The sequence below is a fragment of the Musca autumnalis genome, unplaced genomic scaffold, assembly GCF_047663935.1.
Source record: "Musca autumnalis isolate F117 unplaced genomic scaffold, ASM4766393v1 scaffold_4, whole genome shotgun sequence".
Taxonomy (NCBI): domain Eukaryota; kingdom Metazoa; phylum Arthropoda; class Insecta; order Diptera; family Muscidae; genus Musca; species Musca autumnalis.
The window spans coordinates 184,671,727-184,690,470 of record NW_027411977.1 but is presented as its reverse complement, the minus strand read 5'-3'; the positions used below and the strand labels follow the sequence as shown (position 1 = coordinate 184,690,470).

Here is an 18,744-nt window from a genome sequence, read left to right as displayed (position 1 = left end):
CGAAATTTAGTGTTCCTATAGGTAGGTCTGGCAATTTTTTTTCACATTGGCAGTTAGTCAGACATCCATATTTTAATCTTCAGTTTATCGTGTAGTTCAGTATCGTAGCGTTACAATTAAAATACATCGTACGAAGTTTCCATCCCTGGGGTTAAAAATACAAACCGTGCTATGCCACAAATTAAAGCATAATTTTAGGCAAATATAAATTTAATAACAAATTTCCCCAACAAAGATCGATCATGGACGGAATAACATCGTACAAAGTGAATTGCATGGAAAAAAACTTCTTTGACGCTTTAGAGTAAAAAGTTTAAATAGAAGCCACGATTCCAGTTCTCTTATATGAGTTTAATCACTTACAATATCCATTTCTTCAGGAATTGAAACAATGGGTATAGGTTGCCAATTCAATTTGAAATTCCATTCCATTGGCGTATTGACAGGTGGTAGCATACCAGCCAGTACCGTTGCCATTGACATCAAGGTGCGCGGTGATTCTGACGATTGAGCATAAATTAACTTGGGAGATACAAAAAAAATAGTTGATTTCAGTCTAAAATCTGCTACAACAAAAATTATTACTTACATCGGGTTTATAGTATGGCTTCAACAATTGCTGGTATCTTTTGCCTAATGAATTACCAATTTTGAATAGTTCCTTTTTAGCATCCTAAATAATAGATTCAAAAGTAAGAAGTATGTAGATTGGAGATTATTTTTAATTCCAAATTCAAATACATTACATTAGTCAAGTGACCCCAACCATATGGGAAGAATGTCTCATTGATATAGGGATCATTGGGATATGTGTTAACCGGGGTTCGTGGTCCATGGCGGAAAAGCTGAAATGAAAAAGAAGTAGATTAATGCCAAAAAAATTAGTGGAACCTATCAACCGAAAGGCAAATAATGACAATGGATCTTCTTCAAACTGTTAAGAGAAATTCAGTATAATTTTGGTTGCAGACTGTTTTATTGTTCTTCAACGGTCAGCTATATTTCACGAAAGGCGAAAAACACTGTCTTTCTTTTTTACCCTCCACCATACTCCACCATAGGATGGGGGTAAATTAAGTTTGTCACTACGTTTGTAACTACTCGAAATAATCATTGTAGACCCCACAAAGTATATATATTCTTGATCAGCGTGCAATTCTACATCGATATAGCCATGTCCGTCCGTCTGTCCGTCTGTGGAAATCACTCTAGCGTCCGAACGGATTGACGTAGGTTGATGAAACTTTGGGAAAATATATTATATGTACGTAGGACTTTTGGTATTGAAAGCGGACAATGTAGGTCCACGCTATCGTATAGCCGCCATACAAAATGACGCGTGACGCGTCGTCGTTTTAAGGAATTTTTAAGATATTTGTCCCATTTTACCACCGAATTGGTTGTAATTTGGTACTTTGTGTCTCCAGAGGCCAAAAAATATTCCTACCAAAGTTGGGTTATATAGGTCCACGTTTTGGTATAGCCCCCATATAAGGCCCCATATAAAGTACGCGTCATTTTAATATATTTTGAATTTATTAGACCCATTTGGCCACAGAATTGGTTGTAATTTGGTATTTTGTGTCTCCAGAGGCAAAAAACATTCCTACCAAAGTTGGGTTATATAGGTCCACGTTTTGGTATAGCTCCTACATAAGGCCCCTTATAAAGTACGCGTCATTTTAAAATATTTTGAATGTATCCGACCCATTTGACCAAAGAATCGGTTGTAACTTTGTATTTGTGTTTCCAGAGGCTAAGAAACATTTCTACCATAAAATGTTTATATAGGTCCACGTGTTGATATAGCCTCCTCCCGATTTTCGATATTTTGAAGGTTTTAGCCACATTATCACACCGAGATGGCTGAAATTTGGTATTTAGTATTCTTTAGGCTTATAAAACTTTCCCCCATAAATTTGTAGGCATAGGTCCACGCCATCATATAGCCCCCATAGAACAGTACCTTCCGAATTTCGGTTTTTTGAAGGTTGTGGTCACATTAATCCACCGAAATGGCTGAAATTTGTGGTGGAGGGTATAAAAAGTTCGGCCCGGCCGAACTTAACGCTTTTCTTACTTGTTTTTAAATAATTTTTTATACATTGGAATACTTTCATTCAATTCCTCTGGGCTAAATACTGTGTACGGATTTTGTTTGCAGTCACATGAAAACTGATGAGCTGACTATATTCGCTCCAATGACAACGTGATGACAAAGGTATTGCTGAAGTGGATTTTTTTTGTTTATGTGACACATTCCAACGATAACCTTTTGAGAAATGGAATTATCAATTTGAAAATATGTACACGAGTTGTAAGAGTAATGAACACAATTATGCACATTTAGTTACAAACCTTCAGGGCAACGGAAGCTATCGCTGATTTACAATGTCTAAAAAATTAATTTTATTTTATAAAGTGCTAATAATTTGGGATTTATTAAATGTTGTTGAAGTGTTATCAAGTGGAAGTGGAAATGGAAATGGTGATATGTTTGTAGATATTGAGTTTAGCGGTGACCTACCTAACAATAGAGATTATACAGATGTATACGTTGATAGGTATTAATTTATTTTAAGTTGGAGTTTTCTTTTATCTTAATTTTTCAATTTACCTAGGAATGCCGAGATTGAAGAACTCAATATAAATGTGAAAAATTTGGAGTCCAAGTTATTAGAAATTTCGAAGACATTGTATATTAATCAAAAGAATACGGGAAATTTACAACAAATGCAGGTCTTGGATAAAACTTTGCAAAAAATTGAACTAATGCTCAATAATATGGCAATTGTCATGGAGAAAAATCAACGAGACATTCAAAATTTACAACTAAGTATCAGTGCCAAAGGTATGTATAACAACTGAACTTTCTACATCCTCCACGAAAGGGCGAGAAGAAGGATCGCCTTTTACATATAAATAAGTTTTACATGACTGAAATACTGAGGGACCTTATCTTCTGGTATTATTTAACCCTACGACCCTATTTGCCCAATACATACCTGCTCAATCTCACGGCAGTTGGTTCTTACGTACCGGATTGACCGAAAACCATAGTGTTTCGGCCAGCGGCAGCTAACCCAGCATCAAACCTATGCTTCAACGCTATGCTATAACAACAATACATACTTGCTATTTATTCAATTGACAAATTTAGCTATAAATCGAATTTTGAACTTCACATAATGCTCGTTTTGACATATTTCCAGAAAGTAAAAAGTGCCGCATAAAAAATACAACATCGATTTCTTAAAACTCCCCTAGTGGTCACAAAATATCTCCACCAAAAATTGTCCACATAGGTCCATGTTTTGGTATAGTCCCCATATAACGGTACCTCCCATTTTTCGGTATTTTGAGGATTTTAGCTAATTTTTGACGAACTACCTCTAATTTAACATTTTATGTTCCCAGTGGTCTTGAAGGACCTCCACCAATTGGAGGATTTTAGCAACATATTTTAACGGAAGTACCTGTAATTTGAAGTTTGAGGTTCCCGGTGGTTACAAAATTACTCCACCAAATATTTCAAACATAGGTCCATATTTTGGTACAGCGCCCATATAATGGTACCTCCCGATTTTCAGTAGTTTGACAATTTTAGCTAGCTGTTTTTACCGAAAAGGAAGCATGATATTTCATTCATACTATGGTGGAGGGTATAACAACAAACTTCTTTATACCCTCAGCATTTATGCTAACGAGGGTATATACACTTTCATACGGGCAAATTGTGCCTCATAGGAATAATGTTTTTAGACCCCAAGTATGTTTGGACGAAATGTGTTTCAGACAATTTGGAGTCGATTAAGCAATGCCCGTCCGGCTGGCTGTAGCGCACGATACCTCTCGAAGGGATGAACCGATTCGGTTCAAATTTTGGCTTTCGTAATATTTTGCCCAAACTTAGTTTAAGTTCGAAGATGGACTATATCGGTCCACTTCTTCCGGTAGCTCCCACACAAAAGTTCGAAAATGTTCGGAAAATTTGTGCGCACGATAACTCTTGCAGGGAGTATTCGATTTAGTCCCTACTTTGCACATCGTGAAATTTATACCAGATTTAGATAAGGTTTCAATATGGACTCAATCGGTCCACTCCTTCGGGTACCTCCCACACAAAATTTCGGAAAAGTTCAGTTTGGGCCATCTCTCGAATCGCTTTGAATTTTGTTTTAGCAACTTGTATTCACTGCCCCCATACGACGGTATAGGTTTCATTAGCGGCAAGTCCATACTTCCTGAGAAAATAGCATGAAAGTTTCAAAAACCCCTATTACACCGTGTGAGGTGTTTGGAGCGCAAGATGACTCTAGAACGGATCTGCCGATTCGGTCCAAAATTTGGCCTTAGTAATATTTGTCCAAGCATGGTTTAAGTTCGAAGATAAGCCATATCGGTCCACTCCTTCAGGTACCTCCCCCACAAAAGTTCAAAAATGTTCGGAAAAATTGTTCGTACGGTAACTCTTGAAGGGAGTGGCCGAATTGGTCCATACTTTACACATCCTAATATATCTACCAGATATAGATCAGGTTCAAATATGGACTATATTTGTCCACTCCATCCGGTACCTCCCACACAAAATTTCGGATAAGTTCACTTAAGCCTAGAAGTGGAATTCTGTAACTCATTTTTTGAGTTACCGACAAAAATCGGTAACATTAAAAAGCAAAATTATGAATGAAAAGTAGCAATAAAAGTTGACAGCACTGTTGCTATCGGTAGAATTTAGCAACAGCTTTATTTTGGTTGTTAACTTACCGAAAAATTTCGTTAATTACCGAAATTGTAAGCATTTTAATTTTATCGATATTTGTAGGTAACTCGAAAAATGAGTTACAGAATTCCACTACTGTTATCGAATCACTTTGATTTTTGTTGAAGCAACTTGCATTCGCTGCCTCAATTACGATGGTAAAAGTTTTTTCAGGGGCAAGTCCATACTTCTTGAGCAAACATCCCGAAGGTTGTAAAACCCCCTATGGGACCATATGTAGTAGCTGGAGATCCACTTCCATAGTGGTCAATGTCGATCCATACCTTTTAGTATCTCCTCCGCAAAACTTTTGATATTTAATCCTAATCAACATTTTTGTCGGTTCAAACGCCCAAAATTTTTAAAACCCTCTAAATACATACGTTTTTTGGAAAAATTGTTTCAATATACACAGGCTGAGGGTATATCTCTGTCGGCAAACCGACTGAAACTTTTTTACTTGTTTTATTGAAAATGTATTAGCATTCATTAAGTTCGTTCAAATTCTGAAGAAAATATCGGATTTTACACCAGCACAAGCAGTATTTTTTTTTTTTCATTTCAAAACTATCCGAGGCTTAACCTTAAACTACACATAATTTCAAAATTTTGGTGGCTGTAGGATATTTTTGTATTCTTTTATTTTTTGAAATTTCTTGCCCATATCGAAAACTATGGGTTTCCCCATTAAAAGCCATACCGTTTTAATCAGGGCCACAAGGACTACCTGATTTAAAAATTCAATACAATTCAAGAATTAAACCAAGGTTTTATGCCTTTGGAGGAATTTTTAGTTATTTTAGGAACTGTTGCGTTATGCAGACGACAGAAATAAGAAACAGTGTTTTTAAGGAAGATTTGACACTACTTCAAGTTTAACTTTTCCTAATGACCCAGTCATGACCCAGTCAAACTCACAGCTTTATATACATTTTTTATTTTTCAGAAACCACAAGACATCATAATGGCGTTCCTGAAGTTGTATGGTATAATGGCTTATATTACCTAAATATGTGGGGAAGTTTGTGGCCTAGGCAAAACGCAGTGTCGCCAGGCATCGTTTGATATATTTTTAAGTTTGGCAGTTTTCAGCCTAAGCGTACCAGGACAGTTTGACGTACGACCATGTGTAGGGTTGTTTACAGTGACTTGATTGAGACACCTCCAAAACATGGGTTTTGAACGCTTTTACAGCATCTTCTGGCGATTGCTGCAATTTTGCGGGATCATACGCATAGTTCCATGATTCGTTACCTGAATCCATCTTATAAACGTCTTTTGAAGCATCGCGATCGTATTTTTTCGAAATTTCTTGCACCGATCAACACGGGATCAACGAGAAAAAATCCCCTTTTTGCGACCTAGTGTTCACGCAATATCAAATGTTAGTTGGTGGAATAAATGCCCAAGGATGCCTCTATCTCACGGTACATAGCATGACGATCTTGCATTATCCGTTCACACACGGCTTAACTTTTTCTGGCACAACGGCCGCTTTTGGACGACCCTCGCGAACTTCGGTTTTTGGCTAGTGTCAGCCACGATTGAATTCATTAACCAGTTTTTCTTAGTGCTATGTATGGTTCTTTATCGACATACAAAGATTTAATTTGATCGATACACTCTTGCCGTGGAAGGCAAATGTTCACAAGTAAATTCCATTTTTTTGAAAAGTGATTTTTTTAAGTCACTGTAAACAACCCATCACATGGTCGTATGTCAAGCTGTCTTAAGTACGCTTAGGCTAAAAACTCTCAAACTTTACAAAAAAAGTTAAATGACTCCTTGCGACACTGCGTGTTGCCTTAGCCAGAGACTTTTCTAGTTTCCCTTGTACGAGTAGATAAATATAAATATGTAAACTTTTACATTTCAGCAATGATGTTTCGTATTCAAATGAACACAGTGGCATCAAAGTTCCATCCAATGTTCTTGAACTAAAATGGTAAATGGTTTCAGCTGTCTACAACAAAAAAATATTTTTCTAAACAACTGTTCTTACTTTATTCACCAGTTCCGGAAACCAATTGCCACAATCTTGCCAGGACGTTACTGAATGTTTTTCGAATGTTTTCAAAATTGCCAATCACGGTTTCAACGATAATAAACCCTATTCTGTTGCCTGTGATCTAAACACCGACGATGGTGGCTGGACAATAATACAAAGACGTGATAAGGGTTTGATGGATTTCAATCAGAACTGGACCAGTTACGTTGAAGGTTTTGGTGAATTAAATGGAGATTTCTTTATTGGCTTGGAAACCTTGCACTATCTTACCACAGCAAAGGGGCCGCAAGAACTCTATATAATATTAAGAGATTTTGATGGTGTAGAACGTTTTGCTAAATATTCAGATTTTAGTATAGGTTCGTCTAATGATGACTATAGACTATTGATTGATGGTTATAGCGGAGATGCAGGCGACAGTTTAGGTAGTAATAATGGATACCCATTTTCCACTTGGGATCATGGTGCTGATAATTGTCCCAAACGTCTTAAAGGTGGTTGGTGGTTTTATTCGTGCGATGACAGGTAAATACTGAATTCTTATGTTATGAATATTTTAAAATTGCCTTGGATTTACAGTTCTTTCAGCAATTTAAATGGACCTTACTTGAAGGGGAAAAATCGCTTGAAAAAAGGAATAATGTGGAGCACATTTCGTGATGAATACTACTCATTGAAATTTGTTCAAATGATGATACGTCCTCGGAATTATTAGATACAAATAAGAAAAATATTACAGTGGATATAAAAATGTTGATTTTTATTATCAGTACGATAACAAATTAAGAAAAAATAAAAAAATCCAACTACCAAATAGGACTTAACATTTTTGTAATTAATCGTAGTTAAATATAAAAGATGTTAAAGAAAATAGAACCACAGCAAAAAATAAAGGAAATCAAAAACCTCATTTTGAAATTGTGTCCGATTTCACTCAGAAATCCCCACATATAGGTGATTTTGGTTTTTGTGATTTTTGATTTCGTTTAATATTTGCTGCTCCAGCATATTTCAATATTTTTTTGAATAACGGTTTCAGAGATATAGCGCTTTGAAAAAGTCGTATTCTGTAAAAATATAGATAGAAAATTTGTGAGTATACATTTTCATAATGAAACAAAATTTAAAAATATAAAAACCAATTATTGCATTGTATATATATTCGTTGTCGTTGCCAGATTAATAAAAATTACCCCTGAAGGTGTTGGAAAATCCCAACGAAACGTCAGGGTACACTGAAAGAAAAATGCTTCGTTGTATCAATGAACGGGTTTCATTGATTATTTTTCATTGATGCTATGAAATGTTACATTAATACAATGAAATGTTTAGTTAATGCTATGAAACCTTACGTTAACTAAAATATAATGATTTTTGGTTTCATTGAAGAAATGAAACGTATTTCATTGATGTAATGAATCTTCTAATTTCTTTAAATTTTAAAAAATATGTGAGTATTGAAAATATGCTAAATAGTGTGTGCTTAAAAAAAGTTGTATTCAAACATCTTTTAAGAAAATTGTGGAAAATTTTATATATTTGATGTTTTTAGTTGGCTCCAAAAATTAATGATATAGTTTCATTAACTAAATGAAATAGTTTCATTAAATAAGTGAAACAATTTCATTGAATAAATGAAACATTTTCATAAAATAAATGCAAGAGTTTCATTAAATAATTGAAACATTTTTGAAGCTCTCAATACTATTTTGCGGAATGAAACAAGTAAAAAAGTATCAGTCGGCTTTGCCGACAGAGATATATCCTCAGCCTGTGTATATGGAAACAAATTTTTCCCAAAATACGTATGTATTTAGGGGGTTTTAAAAATTTTGGGCGTTTGAACCGACAAAAATCGTTATTAGGATTAAAGATTAAAAGTTTTGCGGAGGAGATACTAAAAGGAATGGATTGACATTGACCGTTATGGAAGTGGATCTTCAGCCACAACATGTGGTGCCATAGGGGGTTTTTACATTCTTCGGGCTGTTTGCTCAAGAAGTATGGACCTGCCCCTAAAAAAACTTTTACCATCGTAATTGAGGCAGTGAACGCAAGTTGCTTGAACAAAAATCAAAGTGATTCGATATCAGGTTTTAAAGTGAACTTATCCGAAATTTTGTGTGGGAGGTACCGGATGGAGTGGACAAATATAGCCCATATTTGAACCTGATCTATATCTGGTAGATATATTAGGATGTGTAAAGTATAGACCAATTCGGCCACTCCCTTCAAGAGTTACCGTACAAAAAAATTTTCCGAACATGTTTGAACTTTTGTGGGGGAGGTACCTGAAGCAGTGGACCGATATGGCTTATCTTCAAACTTAAACTATGTTTGGACAAAATATTACTAAGGCCATATTTTGGACCGAATCGGCAGATCCGTTCGAGAGTTATCTTGCGCTCCAACCACCTCACACGGTGTCATAGGGGTTTTTTGCTATTTTCTCAGGAAGTATGGACTTGCCCCTGATGAAACTTGTACCGTCGTATGGAGGGCAGTGAATACAAGTTGTTGAAACAAAAATCAAAGCGATTCGAGAGCTGGCCCTAAACTGAACTTTTCCGAAATTTTGTGTGGGAGGTATCCGAAGGAGTGGACCGATTGAGTCCATATTGAAACCTTATCTAAGTCTGGTACACGCTCCACGATGGGCAAAGTATGAACCAAATCGGTTACTCCCTTCAAGAGTTATTGTGCGCACAAATTTTCCGAACATTTTCGAACTTTTGTGGGGGAGGTACCGGAAGGAGTGGACCGATATAGCCCATCTTCGAACTTAAACTAAGTTTGGGTAAAATATTACGAAACCCAAAATTTGAACCGAATCGGTTTATCCATTCTAAAGTTATCGTGCGCTCCAGCCAGCCAGACAGACAGACAGACAGACAGACGGACGGACATTGCTCAATCGACTCCAAATTGTCTGAAACACATTTCGTCCAAACATACTTGGGGTCTAAAACCATTATTTCGATGAGGCACATTTTGCCCGTATGAAAGTGTATATACCCTTCTGAAATCTTATCTATATTATGACCCTTATATTATCATTTTGCTGCTAATTATTTTTCTTTATAAAACAAATGTTTTAAATTTTCCACAATCATATATACATACAGTTAGTCAACTTAATTATTGCAAAACTAAAATTATTAAAAAATTTTAAATAAAACATCATTTTATTGGTATAAATAAATATCATTATTAATATTTTTGTTAACAATGCAATTCTTACACATGTTTATTAATATAATAAAATAAAAAGTAGCTAAATTTCACTAAACATTTTCTTAAAATTAACAAAAATGAGTACAACTCATTATTTGCACTGTCAACTAAAGAATTGCAAAACTCACAACTTTTCAGTCTTTCACGGTATTTTTCGAAAAGTTGGTTCTAATATTTCGTATGCCCACATTTGGCATCAAAAACAGCTTGTAAACGTATCTGAATTTAATAAATAAATTTCGGAATGTCATATTCCAATGGTATTTTTTAGCCATACTTCTTTATTGCATTTTATTTAGTCCCCCAGGTTAGTGGGCGACCTATTCCCGACTTTTTCCTCCAGGTGTACCTATGAATTTTCGATGGGGTTAATATCTAGACACTGGAACGGGGTGAAAATGACTTTGGTACAGTTGTATAACAACCAAGTCTTACACAAATTAGATTTATGCTTAGGGTCGTTGTCTTGGTAGTACTTATATTGCAATTTGTTTGAATTTTCAGGGTCAACAGGCCAAAATTTCTTGACGCTTTTGGTTAAATATTTTCTTAAAGCATCTAAATAAACCTCCTATGTCATTGTTTCTTCCAAAATCAGGATTTTACCAAGGTCAGTGCTTGGTATACAACCCCATACCATAAATAACACTTTTCCGAACTTTACGGTATGTATTAAATTTTTGTTTTCCATGGCTTTCAAGGGTTTTCCCAATACTTTTTGAGGTCCATTGTGGTAGTACAACATAATTTTAGTTTCATCAAAAAATATAACGACATCCCAATACTAAAGATGGCGTGAAAAGTTGTCTATAACAAGTCGGAATAGTTTCTATATATTGTGATGGGAGGGCAATGGTTTTTACCTTGTCTCTCGTGATGAGTGCTAGTTATTATGTACCACTTTTCTGACTTTTCCATGTAACACCCTTACTCCAAAATCATATTTTATTAGAAAAAGCTATTTTCTGGTGCTGTTTTGGGCTATTTCGTTAATTTCTTTAATCATTCTACAGTCAATTCGTGAGGTTACTATTTTGGACCTGCCATGTAACGCCCTCAGTTTGAGCCTGGCTTCTTTTTCGGTGCGGTATATGATGTTGTATACACATATCAGCTTACGAGAGGTGATTTTAGGGATTTCTCTTTCGGATTTAACATTATTATAATTGCAAAAGACCAAATGTAGCATATTTTCCGAAACTGTTTACCTGACTTTCTCTTTTTCTGAATATACCGTCTATGTTACACACACAAAAATTAATTTATGATCAAAAATTATGGATCTACATGTACACATACCATAAAAGTCTTAAAAATCCTTAAATGCAAAAAATCGCGGAGGAAACCTAACGATTTGATTGCACATTAATTCATTTTGCAATTATTTAGTTGACACCACAAAAACCAAGTACCTATCATCGTTTTTGCCCGTTGTTTTTGTTATTTCCAACCGATTTCTGGATTTATTGGCTTGATGTTGTCATTAACAGGTTAATCAACAGATATTTACAAAAAGCCCAACATTATTGAAAGAATTTCTTGTAGTAAGTCCTAATTAAACGTCTAAATGTCTAACAATTCATCGTTTGTAATAATATAGTTGACTAACGGTATATAGAATCACATACATCAAACATACATATGTATGTACGAATATTAGCAGAAGCGTCCGTAAAAGCGTAACTGTACAAAAATTCCTTACTTGCTTTACTAGCGATTGGCTTGGATATACATACATACATATTCATTCTCATTAAAATGTTTGTCTCATTTTTTCTACTTGGGTATCAAGGTTTATTCTCTCTGTATGTTATTCTCTGTCGTTCCTTGTTATGTATTTCATTGTTGTTATGAAGTAAATTCCAGCTGTGCGGTGTGAATGTGCGTGTGTGCGTTTAACAAGCAGAAAACAAGATTAGGCAAAACAACCCTGTCTTCCAAAAAGTTGACCAGCAAATTGCCAACGACATTGTATTAGTTAACATTATAACGCCGCCAAGTGCGGATGAATAAAAATTTTACGATTCGTGTTTTTAACTTAGAAAAGTAAGTATTTAAATATTGGACAAACTATTTCTATTTAGTTTTATGTATTCATTTGTTTATATAAGTGAATTTACATTTATTTGGTTTTTCTCTTTGTAATAGATGCAATCAATAGAAAATCTAAAGAAGAATGGAATGACGGAGAAAATGCCAAGAGTTTGGTGTCCAGCGACAAATAAAGACAAATAAATTACTGACAGTTTTTATGATTTTCAATTTTACTTAATGATGACAACGCCCAATAGGATCATAAACTTCGTTGAAAGTAGGTATGAAGTGTTTAATTTGAAAAGAAAACACAAATATTAAACTAAAACTCTTTCATGTAGTTTTTTATGTACAGTTGTTTTATGTGAACTTTGTATGCTGTATCCCAACATCATGGAAGTACACAGGGGATGACTGAGCGGCAAAATATGAAGGTAAGTTATTGTGTAAAAAACCAGTTATTTAGTAGCAAATTGTTTATTTTTTCAATTTTACTTACAGATGACAACGACCAATGGTATCATTAATGTATTTAGTTAATACCTAAGGAATCAAAAATGACGTATTGTATCCATGGTCAAAACTAATTGCAATAAAATGAATTAAACATATTTAGCGTTGACTTAATTTTTATGCATTACGTGAGTATGAAATGACTTCAAAAAATAAATGAAATCTTACGTTACATCAATGAAATGTATCATTGATTTTGAGCCAACGTAAGGCTTCATTGCATTAATGAAAGTATTTCTTTACATTAATGAAAGTATTTCATTATACTAATGAAAATATTTCATTGCATTAATGAAAGTATTTCATTGTATTAATGAAAGTATGTCATTGCAATAATGAAGAAGTTTCATTGCATCAATGAAAAAGTTTCATTTCATTAATGAAGATATTTCATTGCATCAATGAAGAAGTTTCTACGTTGGCTCAAAATCAATGACAAATTTCATTGATGGAACGAAAGATTTCGTTTATATTATGAAGCTTTTTCTTTCAGTGTAGAAAAATGAAATAAATAGTCTTTATTTTCATTGATTAACGAAGACCTTATAGCCCGATAAAAAACTTGAAAGGTCGAGAAACTTTAAATAAAAAGAATAGAAAAATGTTTTGATTAATTTCGAGCTTAATGACCGATGATTTTTGCAGGTGAAAAAGGAAAGCAGAAGATTCGAACCCACGCAACCACTATCTGACATGTTTAATATCGGCTGTGGAGAAGCTTCGCTATCATCTAATTTTTCGTCTTTTAAATGCAATTTCTTTTTTACAACGATGGATTCGTTGTATGGCCTCCATGACAAACGTTTAGCGTAGTCTTTGGATGTTATGAATGTGGCTTTGAACACTAACACGCCGTGACAATACTTTCTTATTTGTTCTCAAGGACGTGGATGGGCTCAAGCTGATTTTAATTTATTTGAAAATGTTTCCTATTAGGGCGAACATCATTTCTCGTTGGAGTCGCACTTAATGATTTGCAAAAATCGTCGGTTATTAAGCTCGACTCCAACGAGAAAATAATTAAAATTAATATTAAAAAATTATCTTCGCTCTAATAGGCAAAATTTTCAAATCAAATCAGCTGAGCCAGGCTGGGGTTTGAACCCACGTCCTTGAAAAAAAAAAACACAAGAAAAAAGGTGTTGTCACGGCGTGTTAGCTTCAGAGCCAAACTCATTACTTTCAAAGGGAGAACTAAGCGTTTGTCATGAGAGCACAACCAAATGGGCAAATACCCATTGTTGTTGCAAAAAACAAAAATTGAATTTGAAAGGAGAAAAGTTCGATGACAGAGAAGCCACTTTACAGCCAATATGTCTGGTGAGCCGCTCTACCAACGGCGAAACATGCATGTCACATAGTGGTGGTTGTGTGGGTTCGAATATTCGGCTTTCCTTTTTTTCGATTCGAGAAACGAGAAATTAATTAAAATCTTTTTGTTTGTATTTTTTGTTTATTATCAAATTGAAAACATACTTAAATGTTTTGCTGACGAACAGCATCAACACAGCAAAAGTGTCCGATTGTACTCAGAATTCCCCACATTTTCTTCTCAGGATAAAATTCCGAGTCGATATAGCCATGTTCGTCTCTTGTAATCACTCTACCGTCCCCAAAATTTGATCTAGAACGCTTTTTTGGCAACCGATTAACTTGTTTCCATATCCCCCACACAACGGTAACTTCCGATTTGCTTTGGGGGTTTTATCTAAAATTAACCGAACTAGCTGCAATTTGCCATTTGAGATACATTGAGGTTTTGGTGTAGGTATTTTGAGGAGTTTATCTACATTTTTGACAGAGCTATCTGTAATTTGATTTTTGAGGTTCCCTGCAGTCTCGAAACTTCTCAACATAGGTGTTTTGGTATAGCACCCGTATAACTTTACTTCCCGATTTCCGTATTTTGAGGGTTTTATATATAGTTTTGACTGAACCACATGTAATTTGACATTTGTGGCTCCCAGTGGTCACAGAACGTCTCCACGAAAAAGTGTCAACATAGGTCCATGTTTTTGTATAGTCCCATATAACAAAAATGTCTGAAATCGGGAGGTACCGTTATATGGAGGCTATTGCACGTGGACCTATGTCCAAAATTTTTTATGGAGAAGATTGTTGGCCACTGGTTGTGATAAATGTCAAATTACAGCGAATTTAGGCGAAAAATTTAAATACACAATTACTTCCAACTACCTGAAATCGGGCGGTACTGGTATATAGGGGCTATACCAAAACGTGGACAGAAATTCAGACAGATAATGTAGATAAAGTCTTCCAAATTACTGAAATCATGTGATATACCAAAACCTGTAGGCCTATTCTGTAACTTTTAACAACTATCGATATTGTTTAAATTTCTTTTGTTTTTGTAACAACAATAAAACAAACAAATGAAATTGTTGTAAAATAAACAATGAGTAATGTTGTTAAAATGTTACAGTTGTTAAAAGTTACAGAATAGGCCTACTGGACATTTGTCCCAAACGTTTAATGGAGAAGTTTTTTGATCACTAACCAAATCCCGAATGTTATATTACAGCTTATCCGGTTTAAAAAGGCAGCTAAAAACGTAAAAATATCTTAAATCGGGTGGAACCGTCAAAATACATGTTTTGACTACTAGGAACCCTAAATGCCAAGTTATACCTAATTCGAAGATCGTATGACACGGTCCACGCTTTGGTATATATATAACGGTTATGCTCGATTAATTTGACAATTACGGCTCCTAGAGGTAAAATTTAAAAATAACGTGTATTTACCAAAAAATGGGGACATATGTAGGACCATGTTTTGGAATAGCCACCCCTATAACGGTACCACCCGATTTCATGTATTTCGACGTTTTTTGATACATTCTCAAATCTAATTAGCTGTGATTTGGCATTCGAAGTTCTTAGTGTTCAGAAAGCTTCTCCAGTTAAACGTTTGGATATATGGGCAAAAATTCGTAAAATTGAGTTTTCCTTTTTAAAAAAAGTTAAAGTAAATATTACAACTTTTGAAGCGCATAGAAACCGCGTAGTAGTGGAAATGACATGATGCGCATCCGATTTTCGAAAACAGCGAATCAATCCCTTTTATTTGATATACACTTTGTGAAATTCTATTTGGTGACCAGAGGTCCGCAAAATGCCACTCGCTTTTAATGCATATTCGCTATTTCGTGCCTTTTTCATTGCTTGCTATTGCCATCTCTGTTTAATGCTAATGCGTGCTTTGCATTTTCGTTCATAAGAGTATGCCAATGCCACACACACAACACACTAAAAGAGCTCGTTGTCCTTTTTTTTGCACGCTGCCTTCGGAAAAGCTCGTTGCATTACAAAAAGCAGTATATATTTCTGGTCAACTTTACAAGTTAATAAACATAAAAAAATGAATGTTGAGACAATAAAAACAAATATTAATATTGGTGTTTATCGTATTATTAAAGAAACTAAAAGAAAAAGCGAAATTTGGCAAATGTATTCATTTATTGAAACAGAAGATGATACAATACTGTGTGGTGGTATGCAGTACTGTGCATACTGCATTTGCGAATCGTGTGAATACAAATGTGAAAGCAAGCAAGCACGCACTAAAGCAGTGAATCTTTTTTTGGGGTGAATCTGCTTTTGGCACAATCATATTTTTTATGTGCAAGGCACTGCACTATTCGCTTTTGGGAAAAGGCATGAGAGTGTGCCTTTTATATGCATTTTGCGGATCTCTGTTGGTGACCACGATGTAGCATCTGTTGCATATTAGGGTGTAAAAAAAACAGTAAAATGGCTATGATTTCTACGAGGTACATTTACATTTTATGCGCATCCGATTTCAATGATCACCATTAAAAAATACATCATTCTATGCCATTTCAGTGTCATCCATCGAGAACCGTGGATGTAGAATCGCACTCAGTTTTAAGGAAAAATCTATTATATCCCTGGATTCGCGATAGTCTTTAAATATCTGTTTTCGCAAATTTTAAACACGCGTATCGATCTATTTATTTAAGTAGAACTGACACATCCAAAACTCGTTTTAATACGCGATATGTTAAAAAACATTTTTTGCAAATTTTCGAAATTTGAGGGGTATCATATCCGCCGATCTAGTGGATGGATTATTAGATGGCTTTTACGAAAGTTGCAAAATTTGGACCAAAAAAATAGGTTTTTCAGAAAAATTTACACACAAAAATGCTGACTTTGAGCGCAGATTGCTGCGATCGTATGAAGACTACACGCTCGACTTATACAAAATGCAAATTCGAGAGTACAACAATCACATAATAAGCTTTTAGACAAATCTAGTTACGCGTCCGGATTAGTGCAAAAATTCCAAAACCACATGTTTTTTGCTTCAAAATGTCAACATCCTTTTGCCGCGGTTAAAGTGAAAATTCGAAAAAATTATACGTAGAAAGCTTAATGTCTGAAGTGTATTCTTTAACTTTCTCTTTGAGCATTAAGCTGTGCATTGTGTTCTAAAGCTAATAATTGGACAATAACAAACAAAAACGCGTTTGCTTCAACGCCCTATTTTCCCTATTTTTTTACATTAATGTGATCACATCTTCCGCACAAATAATTATTTTAAAAAACCTTCGGTGAATCGTGCTAAAACAGTTCATTTTACCGATACACGTTCAGAGTTTGTGTTGATGTACAACAGTTCGCGTGTTACAATACACCAAACATGCGCTTCAACATAAGTTAAATTTCTACAAATATGGAAATATGTCTCTGTTCTGTAATAGCCCCCATATAAGGGTGTTACCCGATTTCAGTTATTTTTAAGATTTTATCTGCATGAAATCTCTGAATTTTCTACAATTTGGAATTTAGGGTTCAAAGTAGTCAAAAAAAACTTCTCCACCAAAAATAGGTCTCTGTTTAAGAATATCGCCCATATAATGGTACCGCTGGATTTTAGGTATGTGGAAATTAGTATATATATTTGGGACCTAAAATTGCTCTCATTTGGAATTGAGGATTTATAGTGGTTAACAAACTTCTCCACCAAAAGTTGTGGACATAGACACGCGTTGAGGTATAGCCCAAATTTAACAAGATCTCCCGATTTCAGGTACTTTCAATTCTAAAGCGTTGGTCTACACCTAAAATTGTGGTATTTTCGCTACACATTAGTTCAAAATATTTTATGGTGGAGTTCGGCCCGGCCGAACTTAACGTTTTATACCCTACAGCACAATGTGGAAAGGGTACTTAATATAAGTTTGTTTTTCCGAAAATGTATGCAACCGTATGTATGCCGTAGATAGAAATGGACTGTAAAACTAATCGAGATAGCGGTGGCAACTCCTGTCGTTGTAGGCTTTTTTAGGTTAGATTAAAAGACAGTTTTATTGCTAATAATGACTATAAATTCAGTTGACTTTTATTAACGTCGTATTATGTGGAGGTTTCAAGTACAAGTGCCAGAACATAGGTTTGCCTGGCTTTGCGAACATACATTTTTTAGTTTGAAACGAAACGAAATTCAATGGAATCAAATAAAGATGGTGATCACTTATACATTGAGTGAAAGCTCGAATGTATTCACGATTACCAGATGTGATTAATTACTAATGTCTAAGTGTCAGTTGAAATTTAAATTTAATTCAAATATGTTAATTCATGTTCTTAACTATTTTTTGTTGAACACAGTTCAACATGCCGGCCCCTGTTGTTAAAACGCAGCTTAAAAGTGGCAACCTCCGGATATTATCCATCCGAAGACTGAGCTCTGTGCTATAGGCATGTTTGATGCAGTTTGGATTAACCCTGCCTGTAATACTTTCGAAAGTTGATCATTCGCTATTATTATTTCGATATTCACAGGATTGAAGAAGTGTGGGTCTGCTAAATCGGTGAGGTGATTATAAATTGATTGAAGTCGTTTTTCCTTTGTAGATTCGGGTACGCACATGTTCAGTTTGGTCTGTACTTCGCCAGTTATGTGGACCTTTACGGACTGGTCATGAAACGATAGTAAATTTATAGCAGTATATGTCTTCCCCGCTTTGTGGGTTAATGGCAATTGCAGTCTTTCCACTAGTTTTGCCGAAATTACAGTATGTGCTGCCCCTGTATTCAGCAATGTTCTCACTTTGTCACTTCCTTCTACTGTCACGACTTTCGCTAAGGCGGTTGGTAGGAAAATGTGGGTCCTTGTGCGACAGCTTAAGCGATCGCTAACGTTT

At 35.1% G+C, this 18,744-nt stretch overlaps 2 protein-coding genes across 2 annotated transcripts in view; one reads left to right on the top strand and one right to left on the bottom strand.

Moving 5' to 3' along the window:
* Window positions 1-18,744, bottom strand: part of LOC141404371 (prostatic acid phosphatase-like) — an 89,235-nt gene that overhangs the window by 16,330 nt on the left and 54,161 nt on the right. The window contains exons 2-4 of the mRNA XM_073987927.1: window positions 747-845; window positions 590-673; window positions 364-522 (exon numbers count right to left, since the gene is read on the bottom strand). Of these exons, the coding sequence (XP_073844028.1) occupies window positions 364-522; window positions 590-673; window positions 747-845 (342 nt within the window). The remainder of the gene's footprint in view (window positions 1-363; window positions 523-589; window positions 674-746; window positions 846-18,744) is intronic.
* Window positions 2,343-7,606, top strand: LOC141404372 (fibrinogen-like protein 1). Its single transcript, XM_073987928.1, has 6 exons — window positions 2,343-2,564; window positions 2,622-2,851; window positions 5,709-5,748; window positions 6,639-6,707; window positions 6,777-7,295; window positions 7,350-7,606. The coding sequence occupies exons 1-6, from the start codon at window positions 2,392-2,394 to the stop codon at window positions 7,483-7,485; spliced, it is 1,167 nt and encodes a 388-aa protein (XP_073844029.1). The 5' UTR covers window positions 2,343-2,391; the 3' UTR covers window positions 7,486-7,606.

What these genes read in the sequence shown, in the direction of transcription:
- LOC141404372 (XM_073987928.1), top strand. Translation starts at nt 2,392, where the DNA reads ATGTCTAAAAAATTAATTTTATTTTATAAAGTGCTAATAATTTGGGAT. An exon ending in ACAGATGTATACGTTGATAG is followed by an intron (nt 2,565 to 2,621) that starts GTATTAATTTAT and finishes CAATTTACCTAG; the next exon opens with GAATGCCGAGATTGAAGAAC. An exon ending in ACTAAGTATCAGTGCCAAAG is followed by an intron (nt 2,852 to 5,708) that starts GTATGTATAACA and finishes TTTATTTTTCAG; the next exon opens with AAACCACAAGACATCATAAT.